This window comes from Motacilla alba, chromosome 7, assembly GCF_015832195.1.
Source record: "Motacilla alba alba isolate MOTALB_02 chromosome 7, Motacilla_alba_V1.0_pri, whole genome shotgun sequence".
NCBI lineage: Eukaryota > Metazoa > Chordata > Aves > Passeriformes > Motacillidae > Motacilla > Motacilla alba.
Window position 1 is genome coordinate 7160271 of NC_052022.1, and position 20547 is coordinate 7180817.

General features: G+C 38.9%; 1 protein-coding gene across 14 annotated transcripts in view; it reads left to right on the top strand.

Moving 5' to 3' along the window:
* NCKAP5 (NCK associated protein 5) overlaps positions 1-20547 on the top strand; it is a 380074-nt gene that overhangs the window by 200951 nt on the left and 158576 nt on the right. For all 14 annotated transcript variants that reach the window (XM_038142476.1, XM_038142470.1, XM_038142472.1 and 11 more), the window contains one exon: positions 6569-6702. In XM_038142476.1, coding sequence (XP_037998404.1) covers positions 6569-6702 — 134 coding nt within the window. The remainder of the gene's footprint in view (positions 1-6568; positions 6703-20547) is intronic.

A 20547-nucleotide genomic window follows, 5' to 3' on the forward strand; every position in this document is an offset into this window, starting at 1 on the left:
AGCTGGGATTCAGGAATATTTTTTGGCACTTGAACAAACACCATTTGTTCACCAGGCATTTTGTTGGGAGAATTAAAGATTCACTGCGTCAGAAAGAATGAGTTACTTTGTTAAACCAACTGGGAGACCAAGTTGCAAATCCCAGTTTGTATTTCAATTAATATTTCATAATTGATTATTGAAAAATGGAACTGCTTCACCATCCTCCTCTCATCTCTTGTCCCAGGCTGTTCTATGGCTCCTGCCTGCAGCAGTCTTTCAAAAGGGCATACAAGGGTGATAAAATAGTGGGCTTGAATACTTTGAATGTGCATATTTATTCATAAATTATTGGGCATTGACTTTGCTAGAAAAACTAATTTTAGTGGGCATCTAGTAGCTGCTATTTGTTTGCTTCATTCAGTTGTCTACTCTGTGTCTACATTCTCTCTGGCTTGTGGGACGTTGTGTTGTAAACCAGGCTATGAGCCTGTTAAATTATGACTTTTATGGCGAGGTATCAGAGGAGCAGCATCAGAAAATGCATTAAAGATAAATACATAAAAACTCAGTTTGGGTTTGCAATGACTTAATTGTACTTAAAACTCTGAACCAAAAAATATTTTAATCTTTTCTTCCCAGCATTTAAATTCATTGCAAAGTATCTGTTTGAAATCAATATTAATTACACAGAAATTGTGACCCTCTTTAGCAAATGCTTTAAAGTAGTTGTTAAAAATTTAATGTGAAGGTTATTAGCCTGATTTTGGGCAACATTAAGCCTGTGCTAAGTATTCTCATGTAGACTTTTTTTGACAAAATATTGGTCCCATGTTTACATAAGCAGCACCATAGCAAACCAACCCTTTCTTGAGATGCACAGGGGAAGCAAAGAGCAAGTTCAAGGCTAGAGGATACTTATTTCTACTTTTAAGACATTTTTGATATTTGAACTAATCAGTCAGGTTATATCTAGCTGTTCTGAAGAGCTGCTTTTCATAAGACCCAAAGATAAGCTAAACAGAAGGAGGAGGGAGCAGTTCCTAATGGAAGTGTTGGGCTGTCCCTGATGGACAGCAATGCCCTGTACAGCCTGCATGGTGTGTGTGTACCCCACACCTCTAGTTCTTCACTTCCAGTCATCAGTTTCATATCTTGACGCACAGACACGTTTTTCTTTAACATATGGATAAAATTATTCATTATGATGGTGTGGTTTTTGATGTGAAAGATAAATTAAAAGTTAAAAAAGAAAATGCTCTGATGTAAGCTGACCTCAGCCTTGGGTCAGCTTTGCTTCTGCTTCCCATCCTCAGCAGGACCTGGGGGACAAAAAAATTACAAAAAAGTTTGTACACCAAGAAAAAGACAAGGAGATGGAGAGCTTTGGAATGAGAAGTCTGCTTGAGTTACTGAAATGCTTGACCCTAATGAGGAGAAATCACCAAGTACTTCTCTGAGAAGTATTTTCATGAAGGTGGTCCTGCCATTCTGATGAGACATTTGATGAATTTACCAGCAGTAACAGGTAAAGGAGGCAAAACTCCAAGTCCCTGACTTGGAAGGCTTTAGTGACACGCATGTCTAGATTTAAAGTTAATGATGAAAGAGCCCTGCAATGAAAAAGAGGTAAGGCATCAGCATTTCTGTGCCAAACCTTGCAGTGCCACGCATTCCCTCTGTGTGCTGGTGTCAGGCTGTTCAGAAGCAAAGGACCTGTTGTAGGTCTCTCACCCCACAGCACCACGTGCATGTCTGCCTTCCAGGCTGCCACCCGCCCCATCCACGCTCACACTTCCTCCTTCAACACACCAGACATTTGCACTTTGGTAGAACGTGAAAGAACTGGGTGCTGACATTTGTGGCACATCCCAAGGCAATTAGGGGAGGCACAATTGGTTGAGCTCCTCTTGGCAGACACTTGTATGGCTGCACAGGGTTAGTCCTTAGACTGTGAGCACAGCTATTAACCAGTAACTCTGCGAATAAATGGTGTCTCTTGGTCTCTTCGTGGAGTGCTGAGGAACAAATCACATTTTCCTGTCAAACACATGCGTTCCTTCCAATCTGGTTATAAATAGTTTCCATGCGTTTTGTTTTGATCGTGAGTAGCTCGGATTGGATTCCTTCCTTAACTTTTAGAAGATGACTTAACATGAGGTGCATGTCCCTGCCTGGGTGAGGAATGAAACATTTTGACACGAACATTTCTACAGCTACACAAGAAGGAGCTTGCTGAAGTGCAGGCTCTGGCTCAGGAGCATAATGAGCAGCCTGTGAAACTTTGTTCTGTGCTAAAATATTCCGGTACTTGCGCGAAAGTATCAGTAGAGTTTGCTAACACTGTCTTTCACTCTAGGTTGTTCACATGAATTTTGTTGCCTGTTTGGAAAGTTATCAGGAATTTGACTGGGTGGTGTGATGAAAGTCAAGCTCTCTGGGGAGGCTGAAAAGGGGAAGCAAGAATCAAGTAAAGGTTATGCTTCTAAGAAGGGAAGGGTACAGCTGTGCTGCAGAACGCAAGGAGAGGAAGCAGGGAAAAATAGTTTGAGCAGAGCTTTGTGGAGAGAAGAATCTGCAATTAAAGAGGAATAGGCAAGTGGGAATACAAAACTTCATTGGAAGATGGCAATGATTTTTCTATTGTTAAAATGAACTTAAGCATTTCACATGACACACTTTTTTTTATTCAACCTTTTCTTCACATAGCATGCTAATTCTATTACTTTCTATTAAGTTTATATTCACTACAAAACCTTTAACTAGTTCTGTTTATTTCTTCTCACACACCTTTTTTTTTTTCCACAGGAATAAAGTGGGGTTAGCACAGAGGAGCCTATAAAGTGCATTATGTCAGCACAAAATTCCTGCAAAGTTCAGGGATATTTTTTCTTCTTCCAGGAGACTAAAAAATCTAAAAAATCTCTTTTTAATCCTGGCCTTTCTGTATGTTAGGCTCACTTCTCTCCTCTGACACTTCATTATGGATTTTCTGAGTTTGAATAAAAATCTAGTTCTCTTTTCTGGTGGATAAGGTCACTACTGCTGGGAGCTACTTTCTGTGTGTAGTATACTTCAGTGTTTTGCGTCCTGCAGACTGAAAACTTCCCAAGTGTGGGTGGTCTCTTACACCTTTTTCTCCCCACTTCACAGTATTTATTGTCTGTGATCTGGCTGAAAGCAGATCTGCTTTCTGCCTGCAAGAAATGGCAGAAGTGCTGCAAGGTTGCCAATAAGTTCCTGTGAAGAATCCCGGCAGTGAGGGCTGCTGGTGTTGTTGCTGTGCAGATGTCCTGTGGGCAAGTCTTGGCCCCATTCATACAGGAGGGTTTTGGTAGCTAGGAAGAGAACTCAGAATTTCAGGGCCATAGGTCAGTGCTGTTGTTTCTGGTTTTGCAGCCTTGTGACTCTTTTGTTGTTTATCCCTAAACCTGAAAGGAGCAGGAGTTTTGTACAGCAGCAGTACATGCTCATGTAAGTAATAATGTGTTGTAATTCTTGCCCATGAGGGGGCTGAATTGGAACTGGACATTTAGCTCGTTCCAGAAGTTCCTAATGTTTAGGGATTTCATTCCTGAAATGTTATTTTTCTTGTAATGCACATGTGTTGCTCGTTTAAGAGTACTTTTCTTAAGGTAATTCCTACGTTCTTTCTTCTTAAGAAAAAAGTCCCCATGTGGATTTGCTGATCTCGTTGTGTAGGATGTGTGTTACACACAGCCTTCCCCACGTGAATAGAAGGAGTAAATGGCAGCAGTGGTTTCTCTGACCTATCAGCAAGAGGTAAATGAAACTTAGAAATAGCTTGTACAGCTCTTTGACCTGTAGGCAGAAGTTTGTTTTAGTGAATCTGTGCTGTCTATGCAGTTCTCTTCCAGAAGGTGAGGGTTTGTGATGAGCAGGAGTGTGGCTGTAGGTGCACACAGTCCTTCTGCAGGACAGGAGAACAGGAGACTCATCTGCTTTTTAGAGTGTCATTTTTTTTGTCTATCATACCTGTGGAGACCTGGCTTTGTACATCATATGGGAAGATTTATTTGGGGAGCAGAGCATGGTCAGCATAGCAGCCATGCAGAGGTAGTTGCTGTGTAGGTATACACTTTGTGGTGATTGGGAGTGGGGCTGGTCTGAGCCTCAACTCTGATGGGCACAGCTGTGAAAAGCAGGAGAACAGCATTGACAGTGAACCATGGAGTGCCCAAGTGCACTGACCAACCACCAAAGGGAACAGAGGGCACGCAGTTGCAATGCATGAACATGAGGGTATGAAAGGTTGGGCTAAAGAACTAGAAGGGCAGATGCTTGAAGCTTTCGGATGTGGTAGGGTGTTACTCTGTTTAGGTGATTGCTTAAAGCCCTCTGAAATTGTATGATGATGCTCTGTGTATTGTGGCTGTCTTGATGTGGCATGTGCTGTGACATTCCTGTATCAGAATGACATCATTGTTGCTGTTGTGATGCTGATTAAGCCTTGAAGGTGTGGCTGAATCTCTGGTTTGCAGTCCCTTGTTGTAGTTTAGCTTCACTGTGTCAGGTAGCTCAGGCACAGCCTTGGGTCAGCTTGGCCACTCAGGTGTTCCTAGTAGTGAGTTTCCTCCAAGGTGGCTTCTCAGTTCCTGTAGGAACAGCTGCATATTTGGTTTTAAGCACAGTTTCTGTAGACGCCAGTATCTTCTGAAAGCTTTTCTTAAGTCCTAGGTGTTAGTTATTTATATTTCTTTTATATAATTTCCCTTGTTGCCCACTGACTTGGGAGGTCCTAGATGTCCCTTTAGCAGCAGAAACTTGCCTACAAGAGAAGATGCCGACAGCATTCAGCAAGAGTTCATTTTGAAGTTGGCATTGGTGGGATCTCAGCAGGAGCAATACTGACTGCTGTGAATATTCCTCCCGTATCATCAGCCTGAGTTATCCTCTGTGAGCCAATTGCTGTCTTCTGCCTGGTGCTGAACTCTCTGCTCTTCCTCCTGTGGCAGAAACTGAGGATTACTCAGCACCTGGCAGGACATGGCTGTGTAACACTAAGGACAGTGATTAGATAATTCAGTTAGAACAATGTATTTATTTGCCAGTAATTTGTTTTTCTTGTGCAGTTTTCCATTTTCCAGGTATTACATATGGCCAACCAGACAGAATGCCTCTGTTCTCTTAGAAATTCCTCCTATTTTTTCACAAGCATATAGATATTTCATTTAAACCTTTGCAGCCTCCCTCTGTGGCATCTGCTTATTTATCACTGTCTTTAAGATCCGTTTTCCACTTGGCAATGTTCATATTTTTGGTCCCCTGGTTACTGCTGTTGTAAATTATTATCCAGTAAGATTTATAGCTGTGAGATTTGTACAAATAGCCTGTCTCCCCCATTTAATGGTTTATCTCTAAGATACCTTTGTTATTTACTAATGAAACTGTATGGATAATTTTTATATACATTTTTGCAGGTATGCCATGAAAATTTAGGTCAGACATGGAATTACATCAGGCTGTCTGACAGGCTGCAAATCTCCCTGCACCATCGGCACAAAGCAGACGGGTGGGGAACCCACTGTAGCTTTACAGCGACCCAAGCTATTCCTGGGCATGGGAACCCCATCACTGACAGAGAATAATGTAGTGCCATGTAAAATCCTCGGGGGTTTTATTGATTTGTTTTCTCATTTAAATTCACTTCATTTCTGTTCAACAGGGGTCACATGGAAAAGTCTGTAAATACATTTTTTTAATTGTACTAACATTTATAATAACTTTTAGGTTAATTTTTCTGCTCCTCTTAAATCATATTTAGCCACTATTGAAATAAGATTTTAAAATCTTTAGGTACCCTTTATATGATTTTTTTTGGTTTTTTTTTGGTTTTTTTTTTTAAGGGCTAGGCCATGACTTATGTAGATTTAGGATGGTGTGGGTTGGGTTTTTGGGTCCTATGTTTTAAGAATTAGCAAACCCATGTCCTACTTGCCTTTGAGAGCTATTAGTAACATTAATGACACTTTTGTGAATTGCTCTTGTGTTGGTTTAATTTGTACTCAGTTTTTAAAAACATCTTCATTATCACAGTATTTCACTGAGTAAATTCAAATAAACTCTGTTCTGCTGATAGGGATCCTCCTCTCAGCAAAAACAAGAAAAGCAGTGGCTGCAGAATCAGGTTCATTTTCTCCTTGTGAGGTTGAAACATTCAGGGATGGGTGACAAGTTGACCTCTTGATTTGTTTCGTTCTTCCCATGTCTGCATTCAAGCAAGATGGGTCACTGTTCTCGGATATAATTTTTTGTATTTATTTTGAATGGAGGAAAAGCACTATTTGTATTTATTTTTGAAAGGAAAAGCACTTTGAAGGAGAGGATGAGTGTTTATTTTTCAATATGATGGCATCCATGAGTGAGCTGAGGAAGGGTAGCTCAGTGTGGTGGGATATCCTGAAAAAATTCTTCCCTCTGTAGCATTGCTGCACAAAAAAGATGACGCTGCTTTAGTAGGGTAATTATTTTGGGTTTTTTTGATGATTTTTCCCAAATTAAATCTCAATTTTTTTCCTAAAAGTGCACTTTGTGTAAAATTAATGAGTACATTTTTATGGTATTTCAGCGTGAGAAGCTGATACATGAGTTGGAGGAAGAAAGACATTTGAGACTTGAGAGTGAGAAAAGATTACGGGAGGTGACGCTGGAGTCGGAGCGGAACAGAGCCCAGATGAGGGGGCTGCAGGAACAGTTTTCCAGGTATGTAGCACCAGTAAACTGCATTCAAAATATGGCAAAAATATCCTTTGGTGCAGAGACATTGTCCAGACATGTTGATAACTTGAATGGGTCTAATCTAAGGCAAAATCTGCTCTTCCCTGGGAAATTCCATAAACGCCACAGGCTCTTGGAATTGTTGGAATACTTAAAAGGTTTATTACCTCATTTTATGGGGTGGTGAAAATTTTCATTTCTAGGGATTTTGTGTTTGCTAGAATTCTCAATAATTTTCTAAGTGTAGGTTTTCACTTCTCAAGAAGTGCATGCCACTGGTAAGTCAGTATGTGGCTGTTTGTGTCTTGTAAGCAAGAATGGGCTTGATCAATCTGAATAAAGAGAGGAAGAAAAAGTGAAGCCTTTGGGCAGCTTTGGGCAAGCTCATCCTGCTTGGACCTACTTCAAATCTTTTCCTGAACTGCCTGGGCCAAAGCTTTGGGCTAGAGCAGAGCTCCATTTACAAGAGAACCAGCTTAGAACAGAGATTAACACAAACCATTCGTATGATAATAGTAAGGATTTGAGTTATTTATTGTTTTCATGATGCATGATGAGAGCTTGTACAGCCAACAGATTTTTTTCCATTGTTTTTGTCATGTGCACAGAAACAAAACAATCCAAAAAATCCAAAGAAATGATGGAATTTAATGTATATTTTCCATCAAGACTGAATATTAACTCATTCCCTTAGACCACTGAATTGTTAAAAGCTCAAGTTCAGTTTAGTAAGATGAAAAAAACCTAGAGGTGGTTTTGTTTTTTTTTTCATTGGTTAGGTTTCTTGGGGGTTTTAGGGCTTTCTGCTTTGGGCATTTTTTGTGGTTTTTTCCCTATTTCCTCAGTGTTTGCCATGCTGCTCCTCTGATTTGAATCTGGGTTTCTAGGCAACACTGCAAAAACCATTGATAGCAATAATAAAATTTGTTCTCCTCTGTTATTTTGTGTTCAGAAAAATTTGCATTAATTCTCTGCAGAATTCAAAAAAACTATTTAAAAAATCATTAAGTGTTCATTTAATTCTGAAATCTACATTAAAAATGCTAAGGATATTTCTTTTTTTGTTTTCTGTTCCTCTTCATTCATCCTCGGTTTCAATTCTGCTTATTCTGATGAGACTCCTGGAGTAATATACACAAAATAAATCCACCCCATGAGTATTCCTGCTTAGAATATTTTGCTCTATTGTATATTAATCTTTGTTTAAGGAAGAATTTCCTGAGGTCCTGATTTTAGAACATTATTATTGCTGCAATAGCTAGAAACCTGTGAAATCAACTTTGAAGGGGATGGAGCCATGGTTAAGAAAAAAAGGGGTGAGGGGGAGCCAGTCTCCAGAGTGATGCTCCCAGTACCTTCATAAAATTTTAACTGATGCATATTCAGATCTTTTCAAGAGAGCTCTTCATTATTCCTTTGGAACTGCAGTAGTCTGATTCATTTCTACCGTGTTTCTGAAAAGAAAAACTATTTTATTAGTCAGGATCCCTGAAGTCCACTATCTTCAAATTAATCCATTCTTTTTCTTTCACTTCTATTTGCAGTCAAGCGTGCTTGGGTCTATCGAGAAGCAGAGGGACACAAGTTCTTTGAATTAAAGTTGTTTGTCTCTTTATGTCTGTCCCTCTGATTTAGATAAAGGTGAAGGCCCTCTAAATCAGCATTATGTTCTTTTTAAGGCTGTCTGCACGTTGGCTAAACTGTTTGAAGGCAAACTTAAATATCATTTTTCATTAATGGCAACTGGGTTAGCCGTGTTATTCCAGTGAGGAAAACTCCTGCTGGCCTCATCAGGCTGTGGCTTTGTTTTAGTGTATTCCAGATGCTTGGAAGAGAATGTGTCACCTAAATATTTTATTTTTTTAAAAACATTATGTTTGTTATGATGAATATTAAGGGTTATTTTTGCTGATTTTTAGTAGAATATTAAGATATTTGCTTGCACAAATAGACTTTCTCTCTAAATGAGTGTATTTTTTCTTATCCTGTTTGAACAAATAATGGAACTGGAAGCTGGATAATCTCGTGCTGCCTAGAGATTCTGTATTGTTTGAAGGATTTGCAACCTTTGCTTAATTTGAGCACATTTGAGCAGGACAAGACAAATTAGGATGGGAGGAAATGTTAAAAGCAAATGAAGAAGATGACTAGAGAATAATATTTTGGACTCAAACATTCTGTCTTTCAGATGTGGATAGATCAATATAAGAACATATACTACAGCATAAATCTTTTAAGTATGTGTAATTCCTGAACTGAGAGGATTTGCCTAGACATTTCTACATATATTTCTTTACATTTCAAACTATTTTCTTTGTGTGATGGAAAGAATGAAATATAATAGTTGGTGGTAATCTGTAAGTTGACCTTTGTAATCAGGAGAGCAATGCTCCCTATTCCTAAATGAAATTGTGGGGAAACTTTAATCTGTCATTTAAGCATATGGTTTGAGAGGAAGGACTTCAGAAGGTGAGGGGTTTCTTATTGAATGAAGTTTCTGTTGTTACCAAGTAAGCAATATTTTAGCCTAGTAGTCTGAAATAAATCGAAGTTCTCTTTCTTAACACCTGCATAAATCTGCCAGAGCCTTAATGTGACACAGTAGTTAGTTTGATAAATATGTGATACCTGCTGAAAGAGCTTTTAAACTGAAGTTTCTTTTCCAGAATTGTAACATGTGTCCATGTAGTTTTAAATCTGAGTTTTAATTTTATTAGTAATGAAATATGTTTGAGGTGTGGAAAAACCTTGCAGGAAAAATATTTAATACTCAAGTTGGGTTTTTACAGTGTTGGATGCTGTTATTTTTCCATTGCCTTAGTATAATCTCACCTTCAGTTGAAATACTTGATGTTTTCTTTCTTAAACCCACTGAGATCTGTTGCTTTGCTGCAGCTGTTAAATTCCATAAGGCTCTTTTTGGCATGGTATTGTATAGCTGCACAGTTCTCAAATGCACAGAGACCTACCCTATAAAAAGAAATCAGCCCAGTTTCTTCCAAGACAGTGCCATGCAGTCTGAGTTTCCCATTTTTCTAGTTGTACAGTGTCTCATTTACCTCCTTGTTGTTGGTTTCAGCTGTGCTTTTCCTGCTTTCAGCATTTTCTTACAACAGTAGGAACAGAAATGCAGCAGCTCTGCCCACAGCAGTAGGTGTGATTTATGGTATCATTGTAAAAAGCACACTAATAGACACAATATAAATTGATTGCATTTCCCTGCTGTACATCAGTAAGCGATAGAACTTGTTGTCTGTGGAATGCATCCAGGTTCAGGTGACTCTAAACTGTGATTAAATGTTAAACCAGTAAAAGAGGTAGCTTTACTTAAGATACTTTGATCACTATTTTGGTCTGAATGAAACAAGTTCAATAAACACTATTATAAAGTATATCTGGAAACAGTAATTGAAGAGCCCATTATCAAATCTCAAAATCCCTTTTGGGTAAAATTCAAAAACTATTTCAGTTAAAGTTATTTTGTTTATTGGTACCAATGTCTGTGACTGGAAAGTTGCCTCAGGCTTTTAGATGTTATTGGAAAAGTAGGAAATGGTCCCTGTTTGATCTGCTAGGGCCCTGTGAATGGGATGAGTGCAATTCTCATTAGACTGTATATTCCCCTCCCTTTAATATTGACCCTAGGGTTAAGCCTGTTGCTTCTGACAAGGGAAAAATTGACTGCTACAACACTTGGCATAAAAGAACGGTGTGGTTGTAGGTTTAGGCACATCCTTCATGCATTTTGAAATTACTGTAATTCCCCTAGCTCCACTCTGTCTTGTCAACAGGTGAGTGGGAATGATAACTGTTTTCCTTGCAGCTGTGATAAGGACATTTTTATGCATTGCATCAGCATGTTTATGTGGAGTCATCACATTGTAATTTCCAAGGTTTGCTCAGTCTAGAGGTCACACCTGCTTTCACCTCTGTGGCCTTACTGCCATGGCTGGTAACCCACACCCAGCTGAGGCCATGTCTGGGAAGTACTCACCAGCTCAGCCGGCCCTGTGTTTGGTCATTTTGCCTAAGGTCAACCAATAATAACATTTGAATCTAAATTCTGGGGAGATTAAAATGCCCTCCTGGCAGCTATTGATGGCATTCTTTTGATTCTGTCATAGCAGGGGTGATTAAGGTGCTATGGGGGAGTTTACTCCTTTTCTCAGGGGAGATTACAGAGGAAGTTGTCTGCAGTTCTCCTTTGTGTAGCTCTGCAGTGACCTCCTGTCATTCTCCCTGCATGGCCTGTGTGTAGGGGGTTTGTAGGAGACATGTTGGCCCAGAGATGGAGTCTGTACCAAAGGCTGACCTGGTCATCCTGCCCCATGGTTTTAGGAACCACTGGATTTTATGAGCTGATACTGCATGCAATGTCACGAGGAGGAGAACTGGTGAATGAGTGTCACACACGAGTGAGTTCTCCATGTCTGGTGTGTGTCTCCTGTTCACCTGCTCCTGCCTTGCTGCCAACTGCAAGATGGGCACTGTCAGACATGGGGAAGGTTGACCCCGAGTGGCTTCCAGGTGCCCACCCAGCCACTCCCTCGCTTAATGTCTTCCAGAGGGCTGGGAGAGAAAAGAATTGCAAAAAAGCCCTCATGGATTAAGAACAGGACTCGCTCACCAGTTACCATGAAGGGGAAAGATTTGACTTGTTAAAGATTAATTTAATTTATTGCTAATTAAATATAGTGTAGGGTAGCAAAAAACAATGACAAAACTAAAAACACTTAGTCCCAGCCATACCTTCTTCCCAGGCTCAATTGCATTCCTTCACTCTTGAGTCTTCCACCTGAGCAGCAGGGTGGGTGTCAGGGTTGTGGAGGAAGCTGCTGGACTCTACAAGCCTCAGGACATGGTGTGAGTGCTGCTTTGCTGGGGCTCTGACCTTCTGCTTAGGGTGTTGATCTTACCTTTTGATTAGAATTGACCGAGTTAAAGAATGAAGTTTCTTTTAGATTGACACTGTTGGGGTGAGTACATTAGTATTTTTATTTATGTGTATCTACAACACTTAGGTATATATTTCATCTATAATAGTTACTCAGAACCGTCAAGATCTAGGAGCTTTTGTTTGAATAGTTTTCATCTGACAGAAAATAAAGGAATGGCTTTACTAAACTTCTGAAACTAAGCCCAAAGAGGAGATTGCTTCAAGTTTTTGTGGAGTTTGACTCCACTCAGTTTCTGGGCTACTTTGTACTGAGTATGCTGGTTTCCTGTTGTTTGACCAACAAAAAATAAAATGGAAATTTTGTCATTTTTGATACTAGAGCCATTTTTTTCCCCACTCTTTAGTTCTGTGTATGAATACGATGGTTTTGAAAGTACATGCACATGAGAAATACCTTCAGTGAGTGTGGTGGCTCAGTTTTCTTCAAAAACAAAATTGTCATTCTCATATTAGCAACCATCTGGTTGAAATAATATTTTCATACTGAAGCTGAGAAAGAACAAAAGCAATGAGCTCAGAGTGAATGCAGAGAGCAACTGAAGAACCAGGGTAAACTTGAAACACAGAACTCCTGCCAGGACCAGAAATTATAGCAGATTTTATTGCATGAAGCATATTGACTTGTGTAGCACTTTCAGAGAGCAAAGGATTGCTTGGCTCCAGGTGTTATTCAAGATGCACAGGGAGGGACCTGCAGTTCTCCATTTTCTGTGGACTCTGAAGGCACTGAGGCTACATGAAGAGCAAGCCCCATTTCAGTACCCAGTGCACTGGTAAATCATGTGGTGGTGTTACATGACAGCCCTGAGCTGCTGAAAGCTTCTTGCATGGGGACCAGGGAAATTGGTAATTTTATCTTCCTGAGGCAAAAGCATGGTGATCTGTGTGCTCAGGAAATCCTGTGTCTGGCTTGTGTTTGTCTGTGTGCTCACAGGATACATCATATTCATATTTCAGCAAGTTTGCATCTATTGCCATTTAATGATTTCCCAGACATGAAATGATATTCTGCTTCCTGTTTCATTGGGACAGAAGTCTTCAAAGTCTAGTTTATTCATGTAAAAATCAGATTCATCTTTCTAAACCTGAACATAGGAAATCCCCTACTTCAGATTGTTTATGTACCTTTATCTTGTAAAAAATCATCTGCATTTCATAATATCTGCATAGCAAAGAATATTAAAGAAGAAGTAGAGGAAATATCCAGACAGTGTGGTGATAAAGGCCTTAAATCTTTACAGTGGAATAATTTTATGGAGAGTCACCTTTAAAACAGTGTTGTCATTTACCTTTTTGAACCCAGTAATTCAAAGAAATCTGTGTAAATAGAAATTACGTCCCCATAAATGGATTCGATTTAAACTAGGTAAGAACAGGTGAGAAAAAGGCCAGCAAAGAACAAGTGTTCTCTCTTAGGCTCTGTTATGGATGACTCTGCTAAAATAAAAGGCTGTTTGGTTTTTTAAAAAAGTATCAGTCTGGTTTGAGCTACAGGATTATCCAGCAGAGTTTTTTCCTACACCAACCCAGCAATTCCATCTCTCTTTGACTTCTTGTCCTACCCTGTCATGTTGTACAATGGCACTTTTTATGAATGATCCCTTCCTGATATGGAGATTCTGGGACAGATTTCAAACCTCCATTGCACACCCTGTCAGCTGGAGGTCTTTCCTGTGCTCCACAAAGTCACACACAGGATGTCCACACTTTGATTTCTTCGCAGTATTTGCCCCGAGGAGTCAGAAAGACACATATGTTTAAAATCAATATAAATAAGACTGATCCTCTGATTTCATGATTAGCTTTAATTACTACCCAAACAACACCGATTCATCCCATTTTTAGTTTACTGATCCTCTCAGACTTGTGGTTTCTTTTGTCAAATGATTGAAAACCCGTGCTCGATGTGAAATTTGCAGATTATAGGCTGTTCCTCTTTACTAATGGATCAGAGAGAAACGTGAGTTTATGATCATAGTTTTTATGGTTGTTTTCCTGCTCGATGCTTGAGGTGGCTTGTATTAGTAATTTTTCTGTACTATAAAACTTGTAAACTGTAAATGTAACATTAATGGGCAGTGGTGTGCATTCAGATTGATGGTGGTAGGTACAGAGCAAATTAAACCATGAGTGAGTAATATGATTAAAAAGCTGACATAAAGTCAAATGATCTTCATAGTTACACTTCTCTTTTATGAACATGATTGGAATCTTCAAAGGTTCATTGGTTGACTGAGTCTATGTTTTACCATTACAGTTTTACATCAAACTAAACCAGGGAACCTACACTCCCATTTTAATTGCAAGCAGATAAAATCTGATCCTGAAAAGTGCTCATCCTTTTTAAGATTCTGGGGTGACTTCTGTGAATCTAATCCAGTGGGTGGTATCCCTGTCCATGGTGGGGGAGTTGGGATTAGATGATTTCCAAGGTCCTTTCCAACCCAAACCATTCTGACCCAAACAATTCTATGATTCACCACTCCTTAAGGGCAGAAGGAAAAGAGTGTTCCAAGTACTTTTGGGGAGTTTAGCACCTTAAATAGTAGAAAGATACAGATTTGTGGGAAAGAGGAGAAGGTCATGAAATCTTGACTGATGTCTCTCTGAGTGGAATAATAGAGGATAGGCTTTGTTTTGTCTCTATTTAAAGCAAGGGTTTCTGTTTTCAGGTGTATGTGAGGCAGGGAGGAGAAAAGGCCTTTCACAAAAGTACTCTAAAGGAAGTGGTACAAGAACAGTACAGGGAAACAGGCACAAAGATGTCCCTGTCTGGATACCACCTGCTGTACCCAAAGGTGGGCTCTATGGATGAGGGCTTCTGCTCTCCTCAGCGAGAAACTTGTGTGGAATTACATCTTTACTGCAGTTTGCATAGCTGGCTTTCTAATGCTGGTAAAGAGCTGGTCCTTGAATGTGACCAATACATAATTTGCAAATATAATCAGTTTTTCATCCTGCTCTGTGTAACCTTTTAAGTATCTCCACTAAGTAATGAAAACAGAATTATTTATCTGCCTGGCTTGAGGTGGTAATGCGTTTTTTCAACCTAGTAGCGATTCGTAGTCTGCATAGATTGGATTGTTTCACAGGAGAATTATTATGGTAATTTTAATTTTATCTTTGAACTTGTAATCATTCCACAGTATTGTTCTAATGTAACAGGTTGTGCAGCAGTTCATTTGTTTTGCAGGGCTCAAGTTTGGACAGGGCAACTTAAAAATTTAGTTTTAATCTTATACTTTTACCAAAACATTTTGTGTGTGTTTTCCTCTGTGCACACATTTCAAATGTCATTATTAAAGGATGCAGTGACTATAGTTAAAGCTGAAAAGCTATTGTACTAGATGCACACTGTTGTGGAGTTTTGCTTTTCAGGGTATATGATAAACATTAAGAGAACAGGATGGAATTTTTTTCCTTATATTTATTGGCTTATAGACCTAGTTCTTCTAATTATTCATGCCTTACTCTGATATTACATTTTCATAGTTACTCTACAAGTCTGTCCTCAGGGATTTAACTCCTGAAGGCACTAGGAGTTTGTTTCAGCTGCATGGATGTTTCTTGTTCCTTTTCTTGCCATATATCACATAGAGGAAAAAATGTGATTTAAAAAAGAAAAGATGCTTGGTTTTAGTCCATCAGTATCAGCAAGGACAGCTGTGGGGTCCCTCCTCTGACTCTCCCCAGACTTAGATCTAGACTTGGCAATGTCCCTTGGAAAGGAACAGGCATTTCCCGTGTTAAGAGTAAAACACTGAAGGACAAATTGAACAGCTTTTAGTCGTCTGACATGATTCAAACTATTCAAACAAATAGGGAAATTTGGTAGACCAGATCCCCACCAGCTCCTGAAAGGTGCCAGGTAGTTGCACCAAAAATGTAACAATGAAAGTAAGGTATGTCTGGATTATGGCAGAAAGGCATCTCAGTAATTAATGTGGGCTTTGCCTGTAAAGAGTTAATTGCTACAATCTTGATCATTTTTGCAGTATCATTAATCATCCTGAACTTACATAACTAATATTGTTATAACTCCTAACTCTACAGGGATTCTGTCACAATTTAGTAACAATTACTGTCTTCTACTTCAGATAGTTTCTATTGTAGAGCATTGCCAAAAATCTTAATGTGATTATCTTTGGTCATAATGTGTGCTTCAATTTGCAGACACTGTAAGCTAATGTAGATTGATTTGAATGATTGTTTCAGTTTAATGTGGCTTTAATCCTGTGTGTAGTGCCTGCCTCATAATCTCAAATTTTACCAATCGGGCACTACTACCCTTCAGTCAGGCTGTGTGTTAAATAGCATTAATTAAATATGTATTTCAGAAAACATCCATCTTCTAATCATGCAGTGTAATAACTACAGATAGGTTATCCTGAAAACATTGTCAAAAGGATGTCAGTAGAATATTGTATTGCATCAAACAATGAGCTCCTTTTGTGACAACCAGATAATTAAGGATATGTTGCAAAAGGATGCAGAGAAATTGCAAATCCAGTTCAGAACAAGTCACATTGTAGAAATCACTTTTGGCCTTTTAGGATGTTGTTGCACACTGTTAGTTTACATTTTACCTCAGAGAAGATTTTTCTTTTGGTTCATTCTGTTCCATGATAGTTGAATCCCAGTTCAATTGCTTTCTAGGAAGATAAGGGATTTTACTCTTGGCTTTTACCACCATGCCAGATAGGAAGGAAGAAGTGGGGTGCAAGGGAAGAGCTGCATTTGTCATGAGAAAAGTGGTTAGGTGGAGATGTGAGATCATGAGACTTAATACTGCAAGGAACAGGGATTTCTGTAGTCTTGTTTTGGCACAGCAGGTTGTGCTGCATTTTAGAACTTGACATACCTTTTTCTGCAGGTGTTTCTGTTCTTTGGTATTTGTGGGATTTAATTGTCCATTTTTCCATGTCAGTACATAGCAGAGAAAGGTGGGCATCATGCCAAAACTGGAAATCCAAGCCAGTTGTGTGTCTTGAACTGAGCCTTCATTCTCTAGGAATACAGATTTGATTATTAAACTGTAGTATCCTTAGCAGTGTCTGCAAGCTGCAGTCTATTAATTCAATGAATGTGACACGAGTTGAGACACTGCCTCACCTGATCAGAAGGAAACATTTTTCTGTCTTTAGCTGTAGGATTCATCCTTCCTCCTAAAGCCTTTTTGTTGGCACTGAGTTGATTGTGCTTTTATTGCTGTGCACAGTCTTCATCTGGAAGATTCCCTCCAGGTTGTGTCAACTAACCATGAGAAAGCTGATCCTTTATAGGTCCCGTATGGATTATAAGCAAGTAACAATGCCCTTGTGTGTATTGCTTTTCACTGAAAAAATCAGTAACAAAACAAAGTTCTGACCAACACTACTACTTTATGAAAGTAGCAAGGTAATCAGTAGATTAAAAAGCCAGGGACTTGACTGATTTAATTACAGTCACAATTACAGCCCATCAAAGTGAGTTTGTGTTAAAAGTAGTCTACAGTGGAGATCTCTCCCATTGGCTTGTTGAGTACAAGTGAATCTCATCTTATGAATTCTGTTAAGTACAAGTGTATCTCATCTTTTGGATTCTGTTAAAGGCAAAGTAGTTCTTAATCTTCTCAAGTGCTGCAGATATGTGCTGCTGCTATGCTTTTATTCTCAAGCTGTGCAGAGGAAAACCACAGAACAATCGAGCTGTCAATGTCTTCCTTAAGAGGCAAATGTCTCTCAAATTCTGTTCTTACTTCATAGTCTCAGCCATTCACTGAGAAAAGAGCTTCTTTTGTCTAAGCCTAGGCAGTAGGGTGTAGTGGGAGGGTCTCTTATATTGGTGTGAGTTTACTGTAGAATGTTAAAAAAATGCTGGGTTTCAAACAGGCCATTTGGATTTGTTTCTGAAATATTTGTTGGCAATTTTAGTGCATGCTGGGGAGAATAATAGGTCACTGGTTTCACAAGTTTGGTACTTTAGTGAGTATCCTTGTGAAAATATTTAAAATATTCTGGGTTTCAGTCAGCTGAAATTTATAGCATTGCAAAATAATGAACAATGTTTTCCTGTTCCAAACTTACCTGCATTTCACTGTGAGCCCTGTGCTGCATATTTTGTGACATATTTAGTGTTTATTGCAGTGCTACACGTGTATTCTCAACCAGTGTGTAATAGTACAATTATACTGGCAACTGCAACGTGGAACGCAGGCACCAAGATCCATTGTAGTGCTGGCAGGATGAGAAATGTCAATTGAGGCTGTCGTAAGAGGTTTCCTAATCCTGCTGAAATAAAGAGTGAGATTCTTTCTGAATCATTGCCATCTGGAGTATATGAAATTTGAAATAACCTTTTATCATTAGGTTGGCACATGCTATAGAACAGTATTGGCATTGATGGAGTCCTAATGAAATGAAATACTGTGCAATGAGAAAAATTCACTGCTTCATTATTTTGTCTAGTTTCTTCAACACCCCCCCTTTATGAAGGTTATTGAGTAGTTAATAATGTTTTGAATCTAAAAGATGCAGTCTCTGTTTACAATAATTTGGCATTTTAATGTGGATATTAATCTAGTTACAAATACGAACCAATGTGCCTGTGGTGGAGAACAATTTGTAATTCATACTCTAAGCAGGTAATTTAGTTCACTTTCTGTATTTTCTTGACTTGCTCCACTTATTTGATAGGTATTTGTTGACCAGAAATTTTTGTGCCTAAAATTAGGTCAAGAAGCTTCACCTTGTCAGGAGCAATTGTGGCACATACTCCTTCCACGATCACCCCATGCCCACTGTGGAATATTTGTGTCCAGCTGTTCCTGTTGCACACCTGTTCTGTCCTGAGCGCCTCCTGTTTGTAGCACATAAATCCTGCTCAGTTTTTGCTCTTATATCAGGTTCTTTTTACAAATATATACTGACTAACATCCAGCAGAGTTTGTGAATGGCCATCTTTCTAATTCTTGCATTCAGAACAGACTGATATTTGCTGAGTTTGTGCTGTTTGGGAAGGCTCCTGTGATTAGTCATGTTTCAGGTTAAATGTACTGATGCGGTGTTGGAATCTTGGAAGCTTCCTCTTGACTCTTTGGTCTGTGCCTTGATTCTCCTTTTGAAGGGTTAATCATCATGTTGTTCAGAGAACTAGGTAATGGTCCCCTTCACTGTTCAGATTAAACAGTATAAAGTCTGAGAGTTAGTGCTGGATTTAGAAGATGAAGGATTAGGACTGTTTAACTAATTCCTTTGAGGATGTGATTTCATTCTGATGCTTAAGTTGAAGTGGGCCAGTGGTTTTTTAATCCCATAAATATAGTAGATAAGAATATATTTTATTTTAAGCATCTTGTTTAGTCTCTGTATATTCTTATGTAATTCTAACAGAAATTTATGTCTGCACTATTGAGATTAATTTAATGCTTAAAGACTGCCAGCCAATTCTTGTGCTTATTTCTGCTACACAGACAAACCCAAAACATTGCTGGTTATTCTGTCAGTGATATTGCTCTTGATTTCATAAATGCATTGAGATTAAACAAAAAAAATAACAACAACCCATATGAGTATAATCTTTTATTTCTCAATGTTTTGTATTCAAACTTTTTAGTTAAACCTCTAAGTCCATCTGCTGTTGTGTGTTGTGTGTACAGACCAGTAGTAGTAATCACAAGAGTACATTTCAGGTATTCTGAGAGTTTGTTTGATTTACCTGCTTTGGTATAATTTTCCAAGACAAGTGCAGGTTTTACAGTTAGCTAATAGCCTGTGAAGCTGCAGAGATAAATTAAAAAGGAAAGCAACACTCCTTCTCCCACCAAAATATTTCAGGGAAAGTCCAGATTGTGGTGGTAGCTGATGTGTGAGTGTTCATTGAGTAACACAGCACCAGAACTGGTGTCTGCATCAGTGTATGCTCCATTCCCTGCTCCCTCCAGGAATATTCCCTGGACTGCAGGGAGCTCCTCAGTGCAGAGCTGCTGGTCAGGATTGACACCAGCTCGTTGGTTGTTTGGGCTGCAGCAGTGCTTGGGATGAAGAGGATGCATATCCTGCAGAAATGACATTCAACAAAGTCTGTTGGGAAGAGAAGCAGTGCTTCCAAGGAGAGATAATCTCACTTTCAGAAATTTGAAATCTACATTTGAAAAATATGTTAATTTAATAAATGATAGTCATAGCTTCATTGCCCTCCTGGTCCATGGAAATAGAGATTTGTAAAGATTGGTTGTGTCTCGTGTTACAGAAGTTGATACAAATGTAATAAACAATATGATCTAATAATTCAGAGTGTTCCTAGCTTAAAATTTTCTGTTTCTGACCTGAAGAAATATTTGTGTAAGCATGTTTCACCCTTTATGTTTCTGTTCCTAAATCAGTTGGCTTTAAAAGAAGATTATGAAAATGATTCAAAATCTCTTGGGATTTGTTTCTCCGTTGTCTTCTAAATGAAAATAGTGACGTTTCATAGCTAAACAAATAGACAAATTCTGAACAATTCACTAACTAATATTGCTGTGAAATTATATATGGAATTAAGAAATAGGATGGGAAGTATTTAAACAGTGAAAGAAAACCTTGATAACTGAAAATCTGGTCCATCTACCAGGTGAAAAAAAAAAAGTACGACTAAAAAGACAGAAATGAACTCTAAACAGATGTTGAGTCTTTCACAGACAGATTGCATTTAATGGAAGCCATAAAAATGTTTCAAGTGGCTACTGACCCCATTATTTCTAACCCACGCTCAGTGGCTGATCATCAGACCTGATGTCTTTCAAAGTAGTTGTGGATGGATGCTGACATAAGACCTGCCTTGTGGACCTCTGGGATAATCCAGCACGTGCTTTGGCGTTGTGTTCCTAATGACGAGTGAGGAACAGAAGAGCA